The 27,403-nt window shown below is 39.3% G+C and overlaps 1 protein-coding gene across 4 annotated transcripts in view; it reads left to right on the forward strand.

The window, feature by feature from the left end:
* LOC129775527 (neuropeptides capa receptor) overlaps positions 1-27,403 on the forward strand; it is a 237,546-nt gene that overhangs the window by 66,691 nt on the left and 143,452 nt on the right. For all 4 annotated transcript variants that reach the window (XM_055780365.1, XM_055780366.1, XM_055780364.1 and 1 more), the window contains one exon: positions 5,921-6,071. In XM_055780365.1, the coding sequence (XP_055636340.1) occupies positions 5,921-6,071 (151 nt within the window). The remainder of the gene's footprint in view (positions 1-5,920; positions 6,072-27,403) is intronic.

The following is a 27,403-nucleotide window of genomic DNA, read 5'->3' on the forward strand; positions in this document are numbered from 1 at the left end:
GTGACTCTGCAGAGACAAGTAGAGAGAGAACAACGTTCAATTGCCGTAGCATGTATAGCTAAGTATGATAATAACTTCCTCGACGCTCGACGCTCGATGCTACGTTTCAGTCATCGAGAATTTAGAACTACGAATCTTAACGCCAAAGGGAATAGACAACGCAATGAGAGTGTTTGTGCGCTACGTACAGAGCCAGCACTACTTGAAGGAAATCTTTCAACTGGACAGTAAACGGGAAATCAACAATAACAGCTCGCTACGTCAACTGCAACCGTTTCTGGACGAAAACCGTCTCCTCAGGGTGGGCGGTAGACTGCAGCTGTCAGAACTCAACTACGAGTCGAAGCATCCGATCCTGTTGCCTAGCCACTCAACTCTCACCGCGCTTATTCTCCATCATGAGCATCACGAGCAACTTCACTGTGGTCCGCAATCGTTACTAGCGGTGGTGTGACGGCGCTTTTGGATTGTTCGTGGTACGAGTGCAGCCCGGAAGACGTGTCGAGCCTGCGTCGAATGTGTTCGTGCAAGACCAGTTCCATTGCACCAGATGGTCAACTACCAGCGGATCGCCTGAAACCGAATCCGCCTTTCTCCATCACCGGCATTGACTATGCTGGACCGATTAGTATCGTCAGTCGTCGAACACGTGATCCCAACGAGCCTCAGCCTCTCACACCAGCACACTTTCTCATCGGTCGACCGCTAAATACTGTTCCCGAGATTAACCAGTTGGAGCGTCGTATCGGATCCCTCAGCAGGTGGGAATATGTGCAACGAGTTATCCAGGAATTTCGCGCTCGGTGGCAGACCGAGTACCTATCAACACTTCAACGGATGACAAGATGGCAACGTGCAGCACCGAACATTTCAGTTGGCGATGTTGTATTATTGGTCGCTGATAACGAGAAACCCAAGCAATGGCCTATGGGCCGCATTATCGACGCCTTCCCTGGAGCCGATGGTCACGTTAGGGTAGTGGCTGTTAGAACAACCAACGGTATTACTAGGCGGGATATTCGACGGATCCGGCGAATCCCTTTGGAAGATGACGAGTACGTGCCAGGAAGGAATAGAGCAGAAATTTCCCATCGTAATTTGGTGGGCGGTCTATGTTGTGACGGAAGATGAGGATGTGTCCCTTGACGATTGTGGCGATTACTATACGCATTCTTCATAGCACAATGGTACATTATATCAATGTTTCAAAGCTTATTGTTTAATGAGATGGTTATATATAAAAGCTGATAAGCGAATAAAACAATTGAATTCTAAAAGCCATACCATACGCATCTTTTATTTCCATCCGACCGATCACTTTCGCGCTTATTTTATAACCCGAGAACACAGTACATGATCAAAATAATCCGAAGAAAGTTGGGTAAGAAATAAAAATGAAAAATACACAGGAGGGTTCTGTCCGAGACACGACCGCATAGTTGTCGTAGGATTCCGTTAGGCTATCTGTTGATTTTGGATATGTTTGAAGAATTACATCGTTAAACTCTGATAATGATTTGGTGGCCTCCTGAAAAGGGCCGTTTTGTTTGGTTGTTGGGTATTGTTTGTTCACTCGACCAGTGTTTACCGAGTGATGATGACAGGAGGATGGTAAACGGTCGTTGGATGGTGCGTATCAGATAAAAGATACCGAAGTGGAACGAGATATGATGAAAACCACCCTCTGAGACGAGAAGCCTCCTGTGTTATGTATGAAGTAATAAAGAAAAAAAAACTCACCAATGTAATATAAGATAATTACCAATACCGAACACAATTATCAATTTTTATCAGCTTAAATATATAAATATAAATTTTTCTCCTGTGTTATAAAGCTTAACTATGTGTGTGGGTGTATTCTATTTGCCTATATTTTATGGCATGCGAGCAGAAAAAGGGTAAACTGACAACATCCTCTTTCCTGCCTCACTCTAACTATGCTGTGACAGAAGGATGGTCACTTATTTGGTTGACTTATTTCATAGTACACAACACGGTTTAATGTGCTAAAAGCTAGAAAATAATCAGTCAAGTAACAGTTAGTAGTTATCAAATCCGTTACTTCATTAATTTAGGACAATGATGAGACTAAAATAAAATTGTGAGGTATATGATGAAACAACTAACTGTGGATAACAAAAATCCAACGTTCATTTCTTACCTAATTTTCTTCGGAATATTTTCACAATGTACTGTATTCTATTAGTCAAATCATTTCATTCGATACCGATATTGAGGGATTGCAAAAAATACAAAGTCGACCATTTAGTGGTGGCGACATTTTTGAATTTATATTGTTTATTATGTTTCGTGTTTTCCAAGTCAAGCCATTAAGCCATTTTTCAGCGACGGCCGAATTTAATTTTTCAAGATCATGGAATACGTAGTTTCATAATGACAGTAGAATTAAAAGTGTCTTCCAAATTTCAGATCAATCAGTCAACAGGAACGAGTTCAATTTTCTATTAATGTGGAACAACCCTACAAACATTCAAACATACATACAAACTGTTCAAGCTGAATGAAACCATCTAAAAAGTATTTAGTTGTTTGGGGACTGCGGCCACCTAGGAGTTGGATTTTTCATGATCTGCTATGTTCTAGTCGAGAACTTTCTTTTGATACCAATATTGATGAGGTTTTGTAAAAATATATATGGCGCCATTTTGTGGTGGCGGCCATTTTGGATTTGCATTTTTCATAAATTACTATATTCTACTAGTCAATCCCTTTCATTTGATATACATATTGATGGGGTTCTGAGAAAGTATGTAATCTGCCATCTTTGATTTACATTTCCCATAAATAATTGTGTTCTACTGGTCAAGCCCTTTCATTCGATATCCATATTGATGGGGTTTTGAGAAAATATATACATAACACCATTTTGTAGCGGCCGCCATCTTGGATTTTCAAGATCATGGAATACGCAGTTTTATAATGACACCAGAGATAAAGATGTGTTCCAAATTTCAGATCAATCGGTCAACAGGAAAGGGGTTAAATTTCTATTAATGTTGTATAGCGCTACATACAAAGTTACAAAGTCACAAACATACAAACGGGTCAACTTAGATAAAACCGTTTAATAAATAAGTGCAAATCATAATTATATTACGTTTATTATAGAAAATTCGTTTTTTTTTCATGACTTGATTATCCGGAGTAAAAAAAAATCTCAATACTCCGGATAATCGAGTCCGATCTGTATTTGGGAACTATTGTGTAAGGCCATTTTTCAATAAAATAAATGGTGTATTTGATGAAAAATTCAAATTTTCTATTTTTTTCTTTGAAACTCTATATAAAAAAAACAAGTTTTTCGCTGCACTAGAAATATTGTAAATTGCTGAAATAATCGGTATCACTGCACTTAGCAAGCACTGCAATTAGCTCCTTTGTAGACGCCAAACTTATCCAGTTGAAGGTATAATTTCATGAGAGAAGAAACCTCCGGAGCAACCTTTTTTTATTTGCTGGGTAGACCTGTTTAAGTAACAAACTAATTTGGATGATTATTATCTCCTGTTAGTTGATTTGTTTTCTCGGTTTTTTCAAAATCAAGAACGCTCAACGTTTATCTAACTTTCTCTGTGATAATAACAAACTGGAAGCACAGCGCAGCCCACAGCAGACGGAAAACAAGCAGAAAAACTCTCTCTTTAAACTTTCTAACGAGTTTCAAACGTACCAGTTACACAGATTGACAGATAAAACCCATTTTTGTGGAATAGGTGGTTGATTCCGTACTCCTCTATTTTTTTCAGTCTCGAAAAACAGCAACGAAAGCGGAAATGAATGTTCACTCCAACCGGTGATCAAGGGAATGGCGGACGGAATAATAATCAACCACCTTTTGAACCCATCGGTTAATTCGTTTCGGTTTCCACTCCAAGGAATATTTTACAACGAAATATTTTCCTTCCCTGAAAGATACCATCGATAGTGTTTTTGCTCTCCTTACGGAATTTCCTTTTAATTGAACTGTTAATGGCGGTGGCTGCTACCATGCTTTCAGTGCAGCCATTTTCCAGAAAAGGGAATTATCGAGCTGGTGGAATTTGGAGACGACGCACGGTTTCCGAATGTTCGGGGATCATTATTTTCTCAGAAGAATTCTCATTTTGGCACGAGAACGAGAGACTTTCCAAGAAAATTTACAGCGTGAAATCGTTCCCTTATCCAATTATTGCATTCTTATTTTCCCAGTGCTGAGCTACGCAAAATATTTGTGTGTGGTTTTGCTGTTAACAGATTAACAGGTACATGGCTCGGGACAAAGAAACATAATCTTCAGGAAACAGTTCATAAATCAAGACGTATAAAGCTGTATTCAATGAGTTTATCCATGATGGTGCTTCATCAGGATGCAACAGTTCTCATCTTCGGAGATAAAGTTTGCCCCCAACACATTGCGGTTGTATCATGTCACAAACTATATAATCGAAAAGTTTTACAATTAGAAGGATCGTGACGTTTTTTGTACCCCACAGTAATGCAGTCCTAGCTCGAATGCAACGGTTTAGTTTCTTAATTGAACTAGATTTTAAAACAGATGTACTTCCACACATTATAATACAGTTGGCTTCCGTTTCTAGTCGTCAAATAAGAGATGTTATTGGAGCAACAAAAACGGACCATAGGTCGCTTGAGCGAAAGGAAAAAAAACTGCTTCAACAAATTATTAGAATGCATGTAAAAATGTATAAAGAATGATAAACTACTTTTTATTTTTCACTATCACGTTCAAAATAAAAATGATGCCTATCGTGTTCTTCCTTACTTACCTTCATACAGCTATCGTAATATAGACACACATCGTAAAACACATCTAAAGATTCCTTTTTGTTGTACACTACCACAAATTATTACGTCTCCATCAACCACAATTACTGCTAATTATGACATTGTAAAATTTTTCGATGAAAAACAAAATAAAAACAAATCCAATAAATGTTGAGCAATACAAAATTTACTGCCGATTTTACACAACCAATAACATGATTCGATCGAACGAGAAAACCGAATAATAACTATTTATCTTTATCTGGGGTATTGCGAAAAAAAGTTCAACCACCCACCGTACCCGAACATAGCAATAACCATTAAGGGGGATAAATCCCGTGTATTTACCTCCTCTCTGATCACGGTGTAATACCATTTCCCTAATGGAGAATATCGTAAAAAATAAACTCTTGAGCGCCCCGACATTGATACCATGTAAGGCAGAGTCAGCGTCTCCGTTATTGCCATCACGCGGAAAATAAATTTCCCCCGTTTATTACGTGACTGGGGGGGGGACCGAAGGGCGGTGGGGGAACGTGACTTCATTCAATTGACCATCACCGGGACCCCAACGGAATAATCACAAAGCACGAAAGCCAGAAGAGCACATTAACAACTTCATACGATGCCATTCTGTAACAGAACGGTCAGAAACTATCTGGAGGGTCGTCACTCTCGACGACGCCATCGGGTGGACGAAAATTGAAAAAGTTATTGCGTAACATTAGTTTCAAAAGTTTAATATTTACTCATGGAGATGCTCCAGTTTGTTGCTGAGCATATCCTAAAGCCTCCGGCGCAGATTGAAATTTCACAAAAGTCCCCACGAAGTCCCTCTTCTCGTAGTAACTGCATAACAAACCTCTTTGCGTTGCTCTGTCTGCTGAAGAATCAAACGGAATCTAGCGAACAAACAAAGCCCCACGGCGGGATCTATCAGTTTAATCTTTCACCCCGTGGAGAAGATAGGGGATTTATTTTTCTCACTTTCCATTATCAATTTCCTACGGTCTGACTTCCATCAAATGTATTGAATATTAGAACCGGGAGTTGTTTCGATCGACTGGCGTCATAATGGAATATTAAATTTTTCGTCCTAACTTGTTTTATTTTCTGCTCTTCCTTTTCTCCGCAGGTAACGGTGCTGTTCGTGGGGATCCTCGTCACCGGAGTGATCGGAAATTTAATTGTGTGCCTGGTGATTATTCGTCACCCATCGATGCGCACCGCCACCAATTATTACCTGTTCAGCCTGGCTGTCTCCGATCTCATCCTCCTGCTGTTGGGTAAGTGAAAAATTGGAAATTCCTCACTCGTATTTTTTTTTCGAGCTATCGAACGCGGGTTGAACTTGGTGGTCGACATCACGTCGATGTCGATGTTGGTAACATCATAAAAATAAATAAATTCGTAACTGTGTGGGTGCTTCAGTGAAGAAATAACTTTAAAAATGATGATATGAAATAAATAAAAATGAATCAGACATGGTGGCACAAAGGAAGTGGAATTGTAATGATTGGTCAACTTCAAATTTAACCTACAATAAAATGTGAAAGAGAAATATAGAAAAACCTCAACATCTAAGGCCCTTTCGAATTTCTTGGAAACACGCAAACCATCGGATTATTTTTGTTTCCAAAGATAATATCCGCACTTAGTTTTTCATAGGTGCGTGGGGCATAACATTAGGGAGATCTCATCCCGATTTATTACAGAAAATGTATAATATATATATATATATATATATATATATATATATATATATATATATATATATATATATATATATATATATACTACAGCCACTATGAGCGAGCGAAACAGGCGAAACATACTTTGCCAAATACACAGCCCAAACAGAAAAATATCTATTCTCGTTCATGCTTTTCTTTTTCCTCTTAGAAAACATTTTCCAACATCATTTTATGATGAGGTGTAATATTATCACACTTTTATATAACAGCACTAGTAGCTACATGGACAGCGTGGTCGTATGAAACAGCTTTGCATTCCAGCCGGCCTTGGTTCGATCCCCATTGACGTCGTACGGACTTTTTTTGGGCACAATCCCAAATGAAATGAAGAAAGAGAAAAGAAAGAGATGATGATCTTTTTTAACCTATTAAAACAACTCATTATTTGCGCATTTGACCCTCCAGCACACGAAATGACATTATTTCTGCCAAAGATAAAATGTTTTCAGCCAACGCTAGTTTAGGTGTACCTATAGATGGATTTATTCACCGGAAAATAGATGCCTTTGTAAACGCTAGTGAAATTCTCACTGGAGAGAAAACACTAATGTTGGATGCAGTTTTACTTTAGGTGAACCAAAAATATGCATATATTCATTATATAAGTTCGCACTAGTGTAAACGGTTGTTGTGATTACTATAAATCTCATCGTATTTCTTCACATGAATGTATCACTAGTCTAAGCCCACCGTTATTCCTTTTTACTTTACGCCAAGTAAAGTGTCAACGGCGATATTGGTTCTGTTTTGGCAACATTAAACTCTAGGCCATTGCATCGAACAACTTTCTTGACACAGTCTTCTAAACCAAGTGCATATGCAACGTTTCATAAAAATCGGAGCCACCCGAATTAGATCGATCCATTATTTTTCGTGGAATAGCTCCACAGGAGAATGGAAAACGTACGGAGCTGTTAGGTTTGAATAGAAGCTGTGAAACAATTCCAATAATGTGCTTGTGGGTTTTATCCATTATATGTTCGTTCCGAATGAATTGGCACATGCTCTGGGAAAATGTGAACGTGATCGGGAACGTGTGAAGTAGATGGTCGACATTCCTGCTCGGTTTGATTTCTTTCTTTCTGGAATGTTATTGAAGGCAATAGCCTTAGTCTATACAAACACTCACGGGTGCTAGATTAGGTTTGCTTCTGTTCCTATTGAGACACCTACGAGACGGAAATTGCAAACCCTTCCTGCTGGTGTAATTACGAAGATAATTATTTTTATACTAGCTGACCTGACAAACTTCGTCTCGCCCAAAATTTATTTTTTCGTTATCACATCCACGTTTTCTTACTAAGCACACGTTCATGTGTCCAATCGCAGAACTGTTCATTGATTGAGCTTCTAATCTACACCTTAGAATTATTTTTTACTATAAAATTTCAGTACTTCTACCAAAACTCGACATTATAATATCAGATTATTTTCAGACTCAATTCTCGTGCAAGATTTTTCATCCAATTGCAAATGACATGTTACATGGAATAAATGTTTGATTCAGGAAATATGATAGAATGAAAACATTCCTAAATCGGACAATTCCTTCCTCGAATTTTGCTCTTATCAACACATTCGGCGATCCATTTTTATTTATATAGATAGAACACGATATAGGAGTGCGTTTTATCACATTAAAATCCATTCCCACTTTCGAACAAAGATCAATTTCGTTACCGCAAACATCAAATGGACTAACAACGCTTGTCAATATGAAATTGTAGAACACATGCGAATGGAATTTTTCGAATTTTCCCATTTTCCTTCAGAGTTTTCCGAAAGTTTTCAATTGTCGTGTTTGGTTGGAATATGTGTATTATTTTTATGGAATCCCCTCTCCATTCCAGATAAGGGAGGGGTGTCATACCATCAAAGAAACATTTCTCGTACCCTAAAACCCTCACATCCCAAATTTGGCTCCGTTTGCTTTATTAGTTCTCGAGTTATGCAGAAATTTGTTTGACAGCCTAACCTAAGAGAGGGGGTAGTAGTATCTAACCACTCAAGAAACGTTTCTTGTCTCCTAAAACCTTCACATGCCAAATTTGGTTTCATTTGCTTGATTAATACTCGAGTTATGCAGAAACACAAATTTCTGCATTACTCGGGAATTATTCAAGCAAATGAAACCAAATTGGGCATATTGAGGTTTTAGGGTGCAATAAATGTTTCTATGATGGTTAGACTCTCCACCCTCTCCACTCACTAAGGGGGAGGGGGGGCTCTGCCATTCAAATGAAACACAAATTTCTGCATAACTCGAGAACTAATCGAACACAATTTGGGATGTGAGCGATTTTGTTTCTATAATGGTATGACACCCCTCCCTCCTCTGAAATGGAGAGGGGGTCCCATACAAATATTACACATATTTCAACCAAAAATATTCCAACCAAACATGACAATTGAAAATTTTCGGAAAACTCTGAAAGAAAAAGAGAAAATTCGGAAAATTAAATTCCCATATGTTCTACAATTACATAGTGACATGTGCTATTAGTCCATTTGATGTTTGCGCTAGCGAAATTGATCTTTGTTCGAAACTGGAAATGGATTTTAATGTGATGAAACGCACTCCTATATCTACTTCTATATATACCAAAAAAAGGATAGCCGGATGTGTTGATAAGAGCAGAACTCGAGCTTGAGCTTGAGCTTGAGCTTGGGTAGACTGTACAATTCGTAGTTGCTCTCCGTGATTGACCTGAACCAACCAAATTGCCCAAAGAACACACAGAATGCCGCTTGGGACTAGCAAATCATTCTCGTTGTGCAATTTTCGGTGATTCGAGCTTTAAATGATCAATAAAGACGCCGGCCACGTCCTTACAGTCACCAGGGGAAGGGAAGGAATGTTAGTATGATATTCGCCGCCCGAAGGCCAGAAGGGTCGCCTCTATAGCGTGGTTCCCTAGCGTTTATCATGGAAGGGATAGTTGTTAATGGGAATGGTTAAGAAAAATCAGGATTCACTGCGGTAAGTGATGTGATTCTAAAAATGTGAACTCTCAACTATTCGGCGAATGTGATTTGAAGAGAATATACATTCTTATCATGCATTTCATTATTCATCGTGCGTAGTAAATAGATATTTTTCCTGACCTGAGAAGGTCATAAAAAACTCCTTTAAAAACTCTTGATCTATACATTTTTATTCAATCATGGAGACCAAACCTATTGTATTATCTTTGAAAATATTATTCAATCGTAACGACCGAAGTTATTTTTAAACCTAAGAAGGTCAGACTAAAACCAAACACAGAACTCTTAAAAGTTAACATTTTATATTCTACAAATAATAATACAAAAAATACAATAATTACAATTTTACACAGTCTCCAGCGGATACACTGTTAAGGATGTTTGGAGTTTGAAAACTGGAATACAAAAACAGGAACTTGTATATGCACAACAAGGTTATAGAAATGATAATGTGATCTACAGACACAGATATATACGCGATTTAAAATAAGACAACAATAACACAATACAGTAAAGTAAGGACCCGAGCCCGACAAATTTGCATCACCTTCAGATATTAATCCAAGTTTAAAGATACCTCAGAAAGAATTACAGTGCAATTTCACATTTCAACTTCTATGGTTGCGGAAAGACAAATGCAGAAGCAACGATCGTAAATATTTGGCTGATAAAAAATGAGCAACCCTAACTGCATTAGGTTGGCTTGGCTTCGCGAGACCGCCACTCTCAGAGTGCGGCGCTGTGTAGTGGAAAGGGTGCAAGTATACGAGCGAAGAGATTAATCTAGCATCAACGAACACAAACACAGACGTATAAAAAAAATAAAAGGAAAAAACTATCCATGGTGAGCGAGGACGATGACCATGTTTCTTTCGCTCTATTGCATTCCCACTTACATCCATTCGCCCATGGGATTGAGAAAAAAAACCTCACGTTGATAGATACAACACTCTCACTACGATAATCTCTCTCGCTCGCTGTCACACAGAGGCACTTTCCCAGCACTCCTTTTTTACCGCTTCATTTCTTTTTTCTGCTGTACTTTTGTCCACCCCTCACTCTGTATGCAAAAATAGTTTAACTACACGCGACAAGGCAGGCTACAAACAAATACAAACAATACAAATACTCCTTTACACCATAAAACAGTAATACAACAGTTGAGGGTAACAGAAAATATGAGGGATTGAGAGAAAGAGAGTAGGAAAAATTAACTTAGCTTGTTCAACTCATCATCGTGTCTCTTACATAAATGTTGTTCTGGGGTTCTCACCAATGCAGGAGGGACCCTTCGCTTCAAACTGCGCTACAATCACAAGCACACACATATGCAGCCTAGAACTGCGGCACGTTAAATATAAGAAACTGAGCACCGTCTTCAACAGAGCACCATGAATTGGTATGCTTTGGTTTGTTAATTTCTCCCATTTCAACATAAAAACATCACTCTTCAAATCAATGGTTGCTAAGCTTCTTCGGAAACAACTTTCGGACTGTTTTGGAAACAGTGTTCTTTTCCATGACGCCACTAGAACACTAGAAAATAAATCTAAATAAGGATCGAACAAATAACACGTCTGCTATCGATCACTGCACGCGCGAGACTCCTGTGTTATGTACAATTTATAGAAACCATAAAACGTGTAACATGTACATGATTCAAACCCGGCTCTGTTACAGCTAAAATGCTGATGAGCCTAAATAAATAAACAAATGAGATGAAAACAGATATTAAGCGATTGAAGGACACCTGGATATTGATAGCTCAGACTCGGTATAATGTGACATTTCTTTCTTCAGGAAGACCATCGGATATGGCACAGGAAAACTAAAACCTGTTGATAAGAGCAGAACTCGAGGAACGAATTATCCGATATAGGGCTGTCTTTATTATATTATTATTTCCTGTATAAAACATTTATTCCATGTAACGGAGAAACATGTTATTTGCAAGTGGTTGAAAAATCTTGAACGAGAATTGAGTCTGAAAATAATCTGATATTATAATGATGAGTGCTGTTAGAAATACTAGGAATTTGATAGTAAAAGGTAAATTCAATGGTGTCGAATAGAAGATTAATGAACAGTTCTGCGATTGGACCCATGAACTTGCTCATAGTAAGAAAACGTGAATGTTTGAAGGTATTGATAACAAAAAACAATTTTTGGGCGAGACGAAGTTCCGGGTCAGTTAGTTATCATATAAAAAATTATAATACAAACGTTGAATTCTTTTTTTGTTATTTTCACTTTGTAAAGAGGCTGCTGTACAGGCTCTCTAATAAACACTGCAGAAGGATAGTTTATTACTTTGACGAAAAAAAATATTAAATTTTGTGCATGGATTTCAAAAAAAATGCCAAAACAGGACTTTTATAGTGCTTTACAAAATCCACTGTAATTCTGCAAATATCGCAGTAAGTTCTAATATTTACAGGCAAATTTTTAGCCTAGTGTATTCCCCAAACATTTGTGAACGGTTCATACCGATAGATTTAGCCGTTATTTCCATCCGATTTTTCAAACTTAATCGCAAATCGTACCAGAAGTACAAAATCCTATGCGACTCTCAGAACGAACGAACTTTTATTTTCATGCGTTTGTAGGTACGAGGATTGTAAGGAGGGAAGATACTCACACGTATACATACGCATTTTCATACAAACACGCACTCCTCGCGATTTGCGATTGAATGCTCCTCTAATGAAAAATTAGATTGAATGAAACACACAACAACACAACAATTTTCGAATTCAATTGAATTGAGAATATTTTCTTTGTATGTAAATATTTGAACAAATGTCATGTAAGATCAATTCGTGATCATTGTAATAGATTATGTTCTTCGTTACAAGTAAATTCGATGATCATGCTTTGCTTGGTTTGATGAACATCAGGCACTCAGTTTCGATTGTGACATGCATGTCCAACGCATGTTGTTCCGTCTGCTGGGAACTAGGGGTGGACTGTATTTAGAAGGTTGCTCCCCTCGTGGAGACAACCGGTGCGTGGAAGGAACCCTTGTGTTCCTCACGCCTTGTTCAATGGGTGGGAGCCCCTTGTGGCTCCGCTCCAATGCTCTGAAAAGAGCATGTAACTCCTTTGGATTTGCTTCAGAAAAGGGTTTGAGTAGTGCAAAGTGAACACATGGTTTTCTTCATATATTTATATTATGCACATTTTCTCTCTTTAGACATTATTGGGTCGTTAATCTTGAAATTAATAACTGCTGCTGCTTGATGATGCCACCGCTGATGTGAATTCATCGATGGCAAAATAAATCTACTGCAATTAACTCTGCTGCTGCTGTCGCGCTCTTGCGACTGTTGCTTCTGCTGCCCTGCTGCTACTGCATTCTTGCGATGATGTGTTGGATATTTCTTCTTATCTTGCTGCTTGCTGTTGACTTGCACTTTTGCACTTGGTGATGGTTGATTGAAGACTGATCGCTCCACACGGTCGGGGCGCATTTTTATGCAGAATCGCTTCGTATCGAATAATGGAGGGGTGGTACTTACGACATCATTCGTTTTCCCCTTCCGTGCGTTTCTCGGACGGAACATACTCCGCCGACGAAAGATGTGGTGTCATTGGAGTTCAATCTTGTATTCGATATTGAAATTCGAAACCGGAACGAACCTGTCCACGCTCGCGTTGCTTCACCCTCGTGGTTGCCATAAAGTCTGCAGTTTGTTGTTCGTCTGCTGTGTTGGATGTGGGCTGTTGCTGCTTTGGTGGTTTCGAAACGTTGCACATTTTTATTGAGGTGTTGGTGCTGCTGTTTTCCATCGGTTTAGCTAAATTTTCGAAATTCACTTCGCTGCGCTGTATTTGTGTGTGTGACGGTTGTATTTCTGGTACGTGCTCCTTCCTCGCATTGTGGACTTTTGCTTTCCGATCTATCGTAACAACATCCTCTGTTGGTGCGTCGAGAAGTGCATCTATGTGTGTGTGCAATGGATCATCTTTCTCGGTGTGTGCGTCGATAATTTTATGTGATTGTGTAGAATCTGACGTGTATGTTGCATTGACTGCGTTGTTCTGACTTGCTGCCGTGGTGGTGGTGCATTCCTCTTCATGCGTGTACATGTAATGATGTAAAGTTGATGTGATACGTGGGAGTGGTTGCAATATAACCTGCTGCTTGATACTGTGAGCTTGTGGTGTGATGGATGCATTCAAACTGTCCATGCGCGTTTGGAGATGGATAGCTACTTCTTCATACAAATCGCAGAATGAAATGTACTCCTCTTCTTGTTTCTTGCGTTCTTTTGATGAAATTCTCGCCAGTATCTTGTGATGCCACACGAGGAAAGAATTGCGGCCGTTTGCTACATTATTCATATAAACTTTAACCTGTGCTGAAGAGAGCTCAGTTTGCTCCCATTCCGCAATGGTAATGGTGTCCTTGACTCTTGTAATTGCACGTAAAGACGTCCAACGATTGTAAATGAATGATTCCACTTCGTCCATCTCGCTGGTTTCTTCTTTTGAATTCTTCGCGATTATTTTCCTTGTATGCAATGCACTCACTAACACACTCTTTTGTTATTAATCGTCTGAAAGTCTAGAATGTTCGTTTGCTTAAACTCACTTGATTTTAGATTTTACACCATGCCCCACTCACACTACTTTTCACCCTGCTTGCTGCTCGTATACAGCATAACCGATCCGCTCGTGGATGGTTATTCTTCTGTCACCGATGTTATCCGGTTCGATCGGACCAAATGTTCCGTCTGCTGGGAACTAGGGGTGGACTGTATTTAGAAGGTTGCTCCCCTCGTGGAGACAACCGGTGCGTGGAAGGAACCCTTGTGTTCCTCACGCCTTGTTCAATGGGTGGGAGCCCCTTGTGGCTCCGCTCCAATGCTCTGAAAAGAGCATGTAACTCCTTTGGATTTGCTTCAGAAAAGGGTTTGAGTAGTGCAAAGTGAACACATGGTTTTCTTCATATATTTATATTATGCACATTTTCTCTCTTTAGACATTATTGCGTCGTTAATCTTGAAATTAATAACTGCTGCTGCTTGATGATGCCACCGCTGATGTGAATTCATCGATGGCAAAATAAATCTACTGCAATTAACTCTGCTGCTGCTGTCGCGCTCTTGCGACTGTTGCTTCTGCTGCCCTGCTGCTACTGCATTCTTGCGATGATGTGTTGGATATTTCTTCTTATCTTGCTGCTTGCTGTTGACTTGCACTTTTGCACTTGGTGATGGTTGATTGAAGACTGATCGCTCCACACGGTCGGGGCGCATTTTTATGCAGAATCGCTTCGTATCGAATAATGGAGGGGTGGTACTTACGACATCATTCGTTTTCCCCTTCCGTGCGTTTCTCGGACGGAACACATGTTGTTGAATCAATCGACGTTATCGCAGCAAATGGTTATCAGCATTTTGCCTACTCATCAAACGGTATGCGTGGAAATTCAGTGAGCAAAAGATATGAAGACATATCTTCCAATGCAGTCTTGAATATCTGAGCCAAAACGTTGTGTTCGTTCCCGCTTCTGTTGTCCGTGTTAGGAAAGCACATTCCGAAGTGCAAAAAACATGCGGGTACGGAAGTACCCCCGGCTTGTAGGAATCAACAACTTCAACTTTTCCTTTTTATACTTTAGAGGCTTTGAACTTTAACCCCTTCACGTACAACATCGAACCTCACTCGTCGTCTATCGATGTGAAATGGATACATGCTTCAGGCGTGTGATGATGCGGGACTGCTACGATCGTAAGTAAGATACACACACTCAGCAGAGTATCAAAATGACTCACTAATACCCCTGACTTGCATGTTTTTGCAATGCCGATTTCCCCAGGTACCTTGGCTTTGGAGTCCGTGTTGGAGAAACCGTAAAACGGGCCAATCAAAACGTGGCAGCTAGGGCTTTTAGATAATGCTTGACATTTCACAATTATTCAATTGTTTATCTCAGGAAAAATAACATTTTATTCATTGGGATAGACGCGTAGAAATATTTCCTATCAACTGAAATTTTCAGGAAATCTTTCATTTTTTCCTGCATGTTGATAAACCACCAGTGTTTTGGAAAATCTCTCTGGACGGACAAATCGAAATTCGAGCTGTTCAACGGGAAGCGGCGGGTCCGTGTGTGACGCAGATCGGGTAAGGAACTTTAGGAGCGCCACATCCAAGGCACGGTGAAGCATGGGGAGGAAATGTGTTGGTGTGGGGGTATTTTTTGTAGCGTTCAATGGGAAGCCTCGTGAAAATCAGAGTGTAATGGCGGCAGTTTCCTATATCAACATCATGCGGAAAAATCTAGAAGTTTCGGTGATCCTGACGGGCTTTGAAGAGAAATTTTTATTCCACCAGGACAACGACCCGAAGCCTACTGTCAAGAAGACCAAGACTTTCTTTCGATCTTGTCGGACCAAACCGCTGGAATAACCTCCACAGAGATCGAACGTCACCCACATCGAGAATTTGTGTGCGGTTCTCGATCCCAGGGTTGACAAAACCAGACTATAATAATAACTATTTTGAAGCCCTGGAGCGCACCAGGGAAGAGCATCTAATGAACTTTGTGGGGAGTATGCCGAAGCGCATGTAGCAGGTCCTTAATTATTAATATTATCTTTTTAGGAGCCAACATGAAGTGGGGACTATTTTTACATTCAAATAGTTTTTTTTTACATATTCTCTACAATAGTGTAACACTTTTTTTGGAAGTGTGAAAATAATGTCTGATACTGATTATATAATATATTTATAAAATATTATAATATAATAATAACAAGATTCTTCTTTCATTCTAAACTTTACAGTTCATTCGCCTCTTGTCTAGAAAAACGTCAATAAAGAAGGGACATTCAGAAAGTATCCATGGTTGTTTGTTACTAAATAATGTTTTATATCATTTATATCGAAAAAAGTTGGAAAAATTAAGATATATTAGAAAAAGTGATTTCCCATATGCTCTACATATAGTATACACTCTGTCCAACTTCTATAAGACCACCCTGATTATATTTCGTTGCAACACTAACAGAATTTCTAACAGAATTTCAACAAGATGCATTCATACATTGTTGAATGCTTAGAAAAAAGTATATTTAACGCCAATTTTGTTCGAAAGAGTTGTTTTAGCTGTCCAGTTTCTATAAGACCACTTCAAAATTCATAAGTATTATAAATGAAAAATTCACAACGATCGGCTGATTTACATGTCAATAATTGGCAACCTTGCCATTTCGACTAATAACCTTGTAAATTCTACTATTTACCAAATTCTGCTGAACGGATTTCTCGATATTTTTATTTTTCCGAAATTGCGACCTTGAGCTCTTCAATCGTGGTGTACCCTTTTCCTCATTGTAGATCCTGCGTACAAGGATCCCCCCTGAGATTTTCAACATGATTCAATTCTGGAGAGCGAGCCGTCCAGTCCAAAAAATTAAGTTTTTGGTTCTTAATTCATTGCTTAGTTCACTTGCTGGTATGAATAGTAGCATTGTTTTGCTGGAATATGATTTTTTTGTGACGATATTCACGCAAAAACGGTAGGAGAGAGGATTCCAGAACATGTGTGTAATCCTTGAATGATGTGAAAGCTATCTTGAGCTTTGCGGTTGCACAGAATCTCGCCCAAACCATGCACAAGCCTCCACCAAAATTCCTGGTTGAAAAATACTGTTCCTTCTTCCGTAAATCACGCCAATTCCCGTTAAAACCATGAGGACCATCCAAATTGAACTTTTTTCGTCAGTGCAGATAACCTATACATTGAAAAACTTTTCGTTATGGTATGTAGCAAAATGTATTCTTTAGGAAACATTCTTTCTCACAACATACCATGTCCCACTGTCGGTTCATGTGAGCTTTGGAAAAACTCAGAGTAGTTGAAATATTGTTTTATTTGCACATGCGATTTTGAGGTATTCGAACCTGTTCTTGCTATTTCTCGCTTATCCCGATCGGAGAGCTTCGATTTACGTGGAGCTCTCTCCTTCTTACCGTTTCTGTGAGGATTCACCGAATAATAGAGCACTACTTGATGGGATCGTCCAATCTGACGAGAAATTTCTCTGATACCAACATCTTCTTGATGAAATGCATCGATTTGTCTTTCTTTTCTCTCCGTAAGCACTTTTCCCTTCGTCATTTTCCAGATTAATTGATCAAAACAACTAAAATAAAGAAAAATGTAACTGGTCTTATAGAAACTTAACACTTGAAAAATACAAAAACATTCGTTTACGCTCAGCGCTTGCACACACACATATGAAAATCATGCAGTGTATGGTAGTCACCAATACCTACACACTAGAATATAAATTGAAGCATTGTTTGTTTACAATGACACCAAGCAGCAAGATCATCACCTAGTCTTATAAAAGTTGGATAGAATGTAGAATAGGAGTTAGTCCAATTAAAAATCGCACAAGGTTCAATAAACACTCAGAAAGTAAAAATTAAAAATGAAAATTTCCTTTTCCATTCCAAATATGTTTTCTATATATTGAAGTAACATGTATTGGTAATAATTTTATTTTACATTGGTGAGTTTTTTTTCTTTATTTCATCCATACATTACACAGGTGGCATCTCGTCTAGAATCACAGAGGGCGGTTTTCATCATATCTCGTTCCACTTCGGCATCTTTTATCTGATACACACCATCCGAAGACTGTTTACCATCGTTCTATCATCATCACTCGGTAAACACTGGTGAAATGAACAAACAATACCGAACAACCAAACAAAAGGCCCTTTTCAGGGCCACCAAATAATTATCAAAGAGTTTACCGATGTATTTTTTCCAACTTATCCAAAATCAACAGATAGCCTAACGGAATCCTACGTCAACTATGCGGTCGTGTCTCGAACACAACCCTCCTGTGACTTTTTTTTAATAAAAAAAAACGGTTTCGGATATCAATGAAATTCTTTATTCATGTGAAAGTACAATTGATGCCATTATGTATGGAACTCGATTTCTTTTGCATGGCCACCACAAGCACGCTTGCACGCTGAGCCCAATTTTCGACGGTTTTCAAGCATAAATCGGCCGATACTGCTGCAATTTCATGTTCGATATTCGTACGGAGTTCATCAATCGTCGCTGGCTTGTCCATAGACCTGACGTAGCCCCATAGGAAATAGTCTAACGGCGCCAAAACGCACGACCGAGGCAGCAAATTGACTGGGCCATTTCGTGAGTTAACACGCTCACCACACTTGGTTTTTAATAAATCGAGTGGCGCCGTCCTGTTGAAACCACATATTGTCCAAGTCCATGTCGTCCAATTCGGGCCAAAAATATTCGGTTATCATTGAGCGGTAGCGATTCCCATTAACAGTAACGTGCCGGTCTTGATCATCACGGAAGAAGTACGACCCAATGAAGCCGCCTGACCATAAACCGCACCAAACCGTATGTTTTCGGGATGCAATGATGACTCATGGAGTACGTGTGGATTACTGCCTGACCAATAACGCATATTTTGCTTATAGACGAAGACATTCATCCAGAAATGAGCCTCTTCGCTAAAGATGAATTTTCGATGAAAATCATTTTCATGTTGTTGCTCAGCCCAATTCACGAACATACGATACTTCTGGTGGTCAAGCGGCTTCAGTTTGTGACAGGTCACCTGTTCGTTTATGTTGTTCGGGGTTCTATTTCAACCCACGGCATTAAAATATAGGAAAAAAAGGCAAAACACACATCTATGGGAAAAATAAATAAGCTACTTAGGGACATTTACACAAAAATGAAACTATGCACCCAATTGATAAAAATAAAACCTATATGAAGCGAAATAAAAATTTAATTTAAAAGACTTTAATTTAAACGACGAGCTAGCTAGAATTAAAAGGACGGTGCACAGGCAACAAACATTACACGAAACCAGGGTTTATATACAGCAGCCACAACACTACACACCACAAAATAAAAGGCTTTACGATTGGTACGAGTGGATTCCTGGCGGGATAAATCGATCCCAATGATTACTCGGCTGGTTGGAGGAAATTCCGGCCTGAGAAGATGGGACTTGCTTGAGACACGAGATAGAGAATAGACGTATTCCATCCATCATCGTTGATAAACCTGTCTGAAAAGTTGTGTTCAGACTCCACTAGATAAAACGTCCGAGTTCATTTGTGCGCGAGTTCTGTGGTACGCGCTAGCAATAACCCGACAAACGGAAACGAGTGGAACATCCCGGTTCCTGTGCACCAGTCAAGGAACGGGAGTTCGAGGAGATATCGAGCCGAAAGAAGGAGCATTCTTATACCCAGCCGGGGCAATATTCCGGTTAGAAACTGGTCCAGAAGAGGCGGAGGATACGGCGATACAGAACACCCCTAACTAGTGCAACGTTTCGGTCTGGAACTGGTCCAGCGGATGCAGAGGCAGCGGCGGGCCCTGACACAATACCCAATACACCTGTGAGTACTGTAATACAAAATAGGAGCTAGGGAAGTAGGTCAGAACCGAGCTAATAAACGCCGTCTCGTTAGGTAACCTATAAGAGTGTGTTTTCCTTTACTAGCTAATATAGAAAGGCTGAAATTGAGCCATCCTTGGGAGAGAATATAAAGAGTCCATGCGGGCAGCTGAACGTGACAGAAGGCTTAGTTTTAGTTCTTGCGTCAATTTGATCTTGTAAGGATGTAAGCCAAGATCTTTTCGCAAATTCGCCACGACAACGTCACAGAGATGCCCAACGCTTGAGAACGACGTGTGAGAGACTTATTTGGGTCTTCCTCAATTGATGCACTAGCAGCAGCAATATTCTCGATACTACGGGCACTTCTTTGTCTCACTGGCAAGGGAACATTTTTACTGTACCTGTGGATTCAAATTTTTCCACTAGACGCTCTATAGTTGATCTGGCAGGACGATTATGAGAACCATAAGTTGGACGTAGCGCTCTTAAAGTTGAGTCCATTGACTCCGAGTTTCGGTAGTAAATTCTATTAATCTAGACTCGCCGTTAGATCGTATATCTTTCCATTATGAAATGGCAAACCTTATTGATGAGAAATGTCAAGAGAGCGGGAAAAAAATATGCCGTCTACTTTTGCAGCGTCCTTATTGAAATACCCGTTACTATAAATCAATCATGTAACAGTTTGGAATAATTTGAGAAATTACGGCTAAGCTAAGAAACTCTATGTTCGAGTGCCACATGAGTTAACGCAAAGGAATTAACCGAACTTTTAATCAGCATCAGCTCTATTGAGACAGAACGAAATCGTTCCATTTCTGAATTAAATCATCACGAGTGATAAAAATTGGGTAAAACATAGAAATGTTGTTTGCAAAATATCATGGCGTAAGCGCGGCGGGCCACCTTACGCAACTTCGAAGTCTGAATTGACGCCAAATATGATTCGTCGAATATCGAGATAGCCACGAACCGAGTTAATCGGGGGGAAATTGTTAAAAAGTGTAAACAATATAGTTTTTTGCCACTTCGAGTATGTCGAATTCTGTACCAACGAGAGTGTTTTTGCGGAGAGTGCAGCTTTTTACTTCAATATGAAGAAAAAAGCTGTGGAAAGTCATTGCATTTTGGTGGAAGTTTATGGTGACCATGCTCCAACTAAGCGAACGTGTCAGACGTGGTTTGCACGGTTAAAAAGTGGTAGTTTTGACTTGGAAGACGAATAACGTTCCGGACCGCCAAAAAAGTTTGAAGATTGGAGGCTTTACTCGATCAAGATCCGTCACAAAAGCAAAAAGAACTTGCAGATACACTTGGAGTAGCTCATGCATCAACATCGACGGAATATTCACGGCCAGAAGATTATGCTGTCTATTTGGTGGGACCAGCTGGGTGTGGTGTACTATGAGCTTCTAAAACCGAATGAAACAGTTACGGGGGACCTCTATCGACGACAATTGATGCGTTTGAGCAGTGCACTGAAGCTGAAGCAGCCAAAAGTGCATGTTATCATGTATTTTTTTTATATATCGCAATTTAATGAACCAAGGATTTTTTCACTAGAATACGTTTTATGATATTTGAAATGGAAAAATAATCTATAAATAGAGAAAATCTCTGTCATCAATATTCGATTGTCATGGTAGTAGGTTCCACCCTGATGGCGCGATCCCCTAAATACTCTGTCGTATTAATACTACAGACGAAAAGTCAACGGCAATTCAATCGAAAAGTGCTGAGCCGCCGGTAGCGCTTCGGGAACAAAAACCGTTTATACCACTTGGCAACAAAGCAGAATGGCGACAGAAAACTTTTGTTTTTCGCGAGTGGAGCATCTTTTGTTTTGAATAAATTCATCCAATCGGACATGAATCGTTCTTTGCTCTTCTCTCAATTTCCTCTCAGAGTACAGTACGGAAACAGAAATTATGGAATTTATTGAGATTCGAACAGTTTTATTTTCTTTCCGAGAATCGGCAAAGGAGCGATTTTATTTTTGATGTTATATTAGATTGTCTATATTGGAAAATTATGGTTTATTTGAACTAAAATCAATTTGCGCATCATTTTCTGCAAAAAAAACTTTCTGAGGAATGTTTCCAGCACATTTGGAGAATTTATGGATGTAATTGTTCACATGTGTCGAATGGAGAATAACGGCTCATATTTCTAGAAGAACGAAAACATGTCACATTAAGTAATAAAATAACCTTAATTTGTACAAGCCGTCAATGTTTATGATGTGCAGGGCAGATATGTTGACACGTAGTATCAATTACCATAGAAGAAAAGCGCAATAGTGCTGACTTGGTTGTATCACATCTAACACACACAGCGAATTCAGGTTTATCTTTTGTGTTTCTTCCATTAAACCTGTCGATTTGCTATTTCGCACTATGCACGTAATATGGAGTGAAATGTGCTCCCGCCAATATTCTGCTATGACCCAAACCATCTACAAAGGCGTTGCCCGTAAACCCGTGAACATTTCACAGTTCAACGCCGGAATAAATGACGTGCATACCACATCCCCCACCCGAAACATCCTCATTGAATCCTGCGTGGATGCGGGTGGGCAAACCAGGGTGAAGATTTCTTTTCCGGTTCACTCGGTATTCAAATTGATCTCGTATTAAGCGTGCCAAATCTTCGCCGGCTTGTGGGGCGGTAAAAGGGATTTGAAGCAATTCGTTTTGCCATTTTTAGAACCGATCAGCAGTGGGCGTAAGCCGTCAAGTCGAACTAGGGAGCACGTGTCAAATTTAACGACCGACCGGGGATGGAACTCTGGTGTTTTCTTTATTTTCTAACGATTGGAAGATTTGTGAGTCTGCCATGGCAAATGAGGGTCCTCACTCGAGACAGTTGTTGAACGTTACCCGGCCCGGTAGCTCCGGCTTTACAAATGCTTTCTTTGGTGGCCTTCAAAGGTATGCCATTTGTTTCCATCAATTACTGTTTCACTGAATGACTAGGAAGATGTTTTCTTAATGTTGCCAAACCCCCATTGCTGAATCAACTTTTACAGTTGTATGATAGAAGTAAAGAGAACCGAAACGCATTGAGTTTTCATTTCCAAAGTAATTCTTTATGTCTAAAACTGGTTACATGGTTTATGGTATAATAAATTATTACTGTTAAAGTTATGAAGGCTGAAGGTTGAAACATATTATGTTTCAACCTTCAGCCTTCAGTTCGTTACTTTTTTAGTTTCATGAATCGGCAAATTGGACATGTATTTTACTGTCTACAATGAGAATTACTTGACAATGAGTATGGAGACTTGTTTTTATCAGACGAAATTCATCATTCAATTATTTAAAGTCTCATTAAAAATATGTTCTATCTCATGCGATACTTCTGAAGTGAATTTCTTTTAGGAGATCAGTACTATTACATTCAAATTTTTGAAGTCGTATTGCAATGCACAATGGTCCAGGAGATGCATTTAAGGTAAAGGTGGAAGCTAGCCACAAATGGCTGCCACAATCGCACTCATTTCTTTCATCTCCCTCCCTCACCCCTCGCCCGAAAATCAATAATTTTGCGAAACAGTGTGAAGAAAATGATCGTTTTCGCACACTTCCCATCAAGTAATATCAACCAAATTCTAATCGATTACTCACAAGATATTAAATTTTTAGTGAAAAACGTCGGAAAACTCGAGCAAGTACTCTGAAAGTTAAATTTTCATTTTTCAATCTTCGGCAATGGTTTTGTTAGTATTGGTGAAAGTATCGTTATTTTTTCGACACTGATGCCAGACAACACCATCGAAACAGCTATAAAAACCACTCAATAAAATGTTATTCCTGAGTCATGGCTATTCTTGTCATGAAAATCAACAGAATAAAATTGTGCTCATATCAATACAATCATTATTTTTACGTTTAATGGGTCTATAATGTAATATAAATTTGCTCATGTTACGCTCGCGTATAATCAGAATTTTATTTCATTTGCAAATGTAGTTTCAAAAATTTTTTTTATTGGCAAGTTCTGCATCGCAAAATGTTTGTATTAGTAAGCTCTCAAAGTCTTTCGAAGACAGTTTGCATGTAAAATTTGAAATATAAAAGTTAGAGCAAAAAACAGTTTTTTTTCATGGTGAGCCTAACGTAACTTAGAAAAAAAGGCGCTATATCGGTTATTTCAAGAGATAGTGAAAAACTTCATTCTACAAAGATATCTCAAATAATTGGAGCTACAACATTGTCAAACTATGTTTACCTCTATCTATAAAGATAAGAAAGTTAGATTTTTAATTTCATCGACAATTTTGGTCACCCTATTTTTGACAACATAAAAACGAGCGCTCTATCATGAGTAACAACTTTGTCTAAGACAGTTTTTGTCTAGAGAATAACTGTCGAGCTCTAAATGCTAATTTCCACTTAAATGCTTCTCCCGGACCATTGTGTAATGTTGCATTGAGTTTGTTCAGCATTTTTTTCTTATATCTTCAATAAGAAGCAGGAGCAGAAAGAAAAAACATGGAACCAAATTTGATGAATACGGAAGGACTATTGTTCGACGAAATGTTGATTTTTATTGTTCGTTTGTATGAAGTCAAACTCAGTTCGTTCGTTTTTTTCAAAAAATAATGTTTTATTCTGCAAAAATGGTTACAAATTTAATATTCAAAGTATTGCCCATTGCTAACGGGTGTTAGAATGAGAATGAGAATTGAGAATTGAGAGAATTTTTTCAATACCTTTCAGTAAAAACGCTCAAATAAAGAGCGTAAAATTTTCTTTCTCCAAGAAAATTGCTCTTTGGGCTCCCTAAAAACAGTAGGCGTGTTTGGTTTTGCTAGTTTGAATTTACGGTGGCACATTTTAAGGAAGAAAATGTACCTGTCAGTACGGTATATCGTATCCTGGGTTCCCTGAACGTAGAGCGGAAGGTCGGAAGTGGTCGTCCGGTGACGATAATGACGAAGCAGAGGAAGACATCGTTGAAGAAGCTGTTTGACAACAAGGACGCAACCAGCCTGCGTGACGCCGATCGGAAATATGGCTGCTCCCACGTATTGATTCATCGGACCCTCAAGATGGAAGGAAGCACATTGAGACGGTTAAATCACAGTGTCGGTGGATGACCAAAAAATATTGGGACGTCTTTCGTTCTGGACGACGAAAGCTTGTTCCGTTGTCCAAAACGCATATTCCAGGAAATGATAATTACTACTCCAGCGACAAGTCATCCACACCGCCTGAAGTGAAATACAAGTTCAAGCACAAGTTTGAAAAAAAGGTTATGTTGTACATCGCCATTTTCGACCGGGGCATTTCAAAGCCTTGGTATAAGCCGAGCGGTCTGGAAATCAACCAACAAATCTATCGAGAAGAGTACCTCGATAAAATCCTGCTGCCGTTCCTGAGCGAGCATCACGCGGATGGGAAGTACGTCTTCTGGCCGGACAAGGCGTCTTCCCATTGAGGAGAAAAAGATACCGTTCGTGCCGAAAGATCGTAACCCAACAAACTTGCACCAGTGCCGCCCAATAGAGCATTTATTTGGCTCACTCAGTGCCCTAGTGCATAAAAACAATTGGAGGGCCATGGACACGAAGCAACTGACTACAAGAATCCGGAATTGTATCCGGAAAATTAACGTAAGTGCCGTACAACGTTCTTGTGAGAGCATCGCGACAAAGTTGCGTCGAACAGCAGACCACGGCCCTTACTCAAACATTCGCTGACATTTTTTGAAGAAAATACATTATGTTATTAATAAAAAAATACTGAAATCGATGAAAACAAAAAAAAATTTATATTTGATTGAAAAAATTCTCATTTTTTATTTAACACCCGTTAGTCAGAACTTTTTCCTATCTTTCTGGTAATTCACGGATCCCTTTGCGGAAGTGCTGGTCAACCAGGACATGTTGCATCGATCGAAAATGGTGGTAATCGGAAGGAGCAATGTCTGGAGGATACGGCGGGTGGGATAGGACCTCCCATTTCACCGTTTCCAAGTATGTTTTGACTGGTTTCGCGACATTCTTCATCTTCAAACTTTTTTGGCGGTCCGGAAGGTTCTACGTTTTCATAGTCAAAATTACCACTTTTAAACAGTGCAAACCACTTCTGACACGTTCGCTCAGTCGGAGCATGGTCACCATAAACTTTCACCAAAATGCAATGACTTTCCACAGCTTTTTTCTTCATATTATAGTAAAAAGCTGCACTCTCCGCAAAAACACTCTCGTTAGTACGAAATTCGACATATTCGAAGTGGCAGAAAACTATGTTGTTTGCGCTTCAACTTTTTGACATATACTGAAAAAGACGCGCAATCACAGTAGCTTTCCATCGCATGTCTGGAAATTTGATTCACTTGAATAATACTCAAGTTACGCCATCTGTTGTAGAACCGAAGAAACTTACCGGTACATCTAATACATTCAGTGAGCCATATCTTATTTTGTAGCGATGTACCACTTGAGCTTTAGCTGGCTGAAACTAACGCCTTGGAATATGTCCCTCTCAAGGTAAAGCACATGGAGATGAGTTTTTATGTTGGAAATATTTTTTAGGGTATTTCGAAAAAAAAACATACGTTCCTTCGTTTCCCTCCCAGTGGTTCGTAGTTCTTTTCCCCACCATCCTGGAGTCGTGCTTTGTGCGGACAATACTAATTCGTAATTAAAGAAACGAGTCATAATCCAGAGGCACAGATGATACGACATCCGATCAACGTACTGTTTACGATTTAAAGCTTCGTGACATTTGACAATCAACAATGCATTTCATCCTGAGAATTACTAAGCCTAAGTACGGATGCTGTTGAAAACCACTTTTGACGAACATACGCTCTCGATGTGTGAAACACAGGAGAAGTACACACTCCTTGCATCATGCCGATTGACAATGAGGGTCCTTGTGAGAAACACACATTTGAAAATAACAAATCAAGCATTATGTAAACATCCTTTCAATCACTTTCACAACTCCTGACGACGGATAATCCGGCTATTGCCGTTTTCCAAGTGGTCCAATATTGTAGAACAATCTGCTTACACAGGAATACTTTTTTCGCTACCTTCTTCCGCATTCGCTTCGCCGCATTGCAAGAACTATTATGAAAAAGAGAATACTAACCCACACATACCTAGCAACTGAGGAAAAGCTTCTTTCGCTGTTATCGCAAACTTTTCCCAAACTCCCAAACGAGCGTGAATATACAGTACACTTTCCCCGCCAGCTTACGAATGCAGAAGATGATAGTCTTTTAAAAAATGGAACGCTTCGCGAAGCACCGTTAAAGAAAACGCTTTGAAGAAGTTCTGTGCACTATCAGTATTGGCAGCATTACCCATCCATCCATGGGGAAAAACTTGAGCAGAAGGTAGGTAGCTTTTTTATTTCGCACAGTATTTTTAACTTGGTGAAAAACGGAAGCGGGTCTGACGTTACCAGAACGCATTTGGCGTGAAACCGCTTCCTTTTG

This window comes from Toxorhynchites rutilus, chromosome 3 (assembly GCF_029784135.1).
Source record: "Toxorhynchites rutilus septentrionalis strain SRP chromosome 3, ASM2978413v1, whole genome shotgun sequence".
In the NCBI taxonomy this organism is placed as follows: Eukaryota; Metazoa; Arthropoda; class Insecta; order Diptera; family Culicidae; genus Toxorhynchites; species Toxorhynchites rutilus.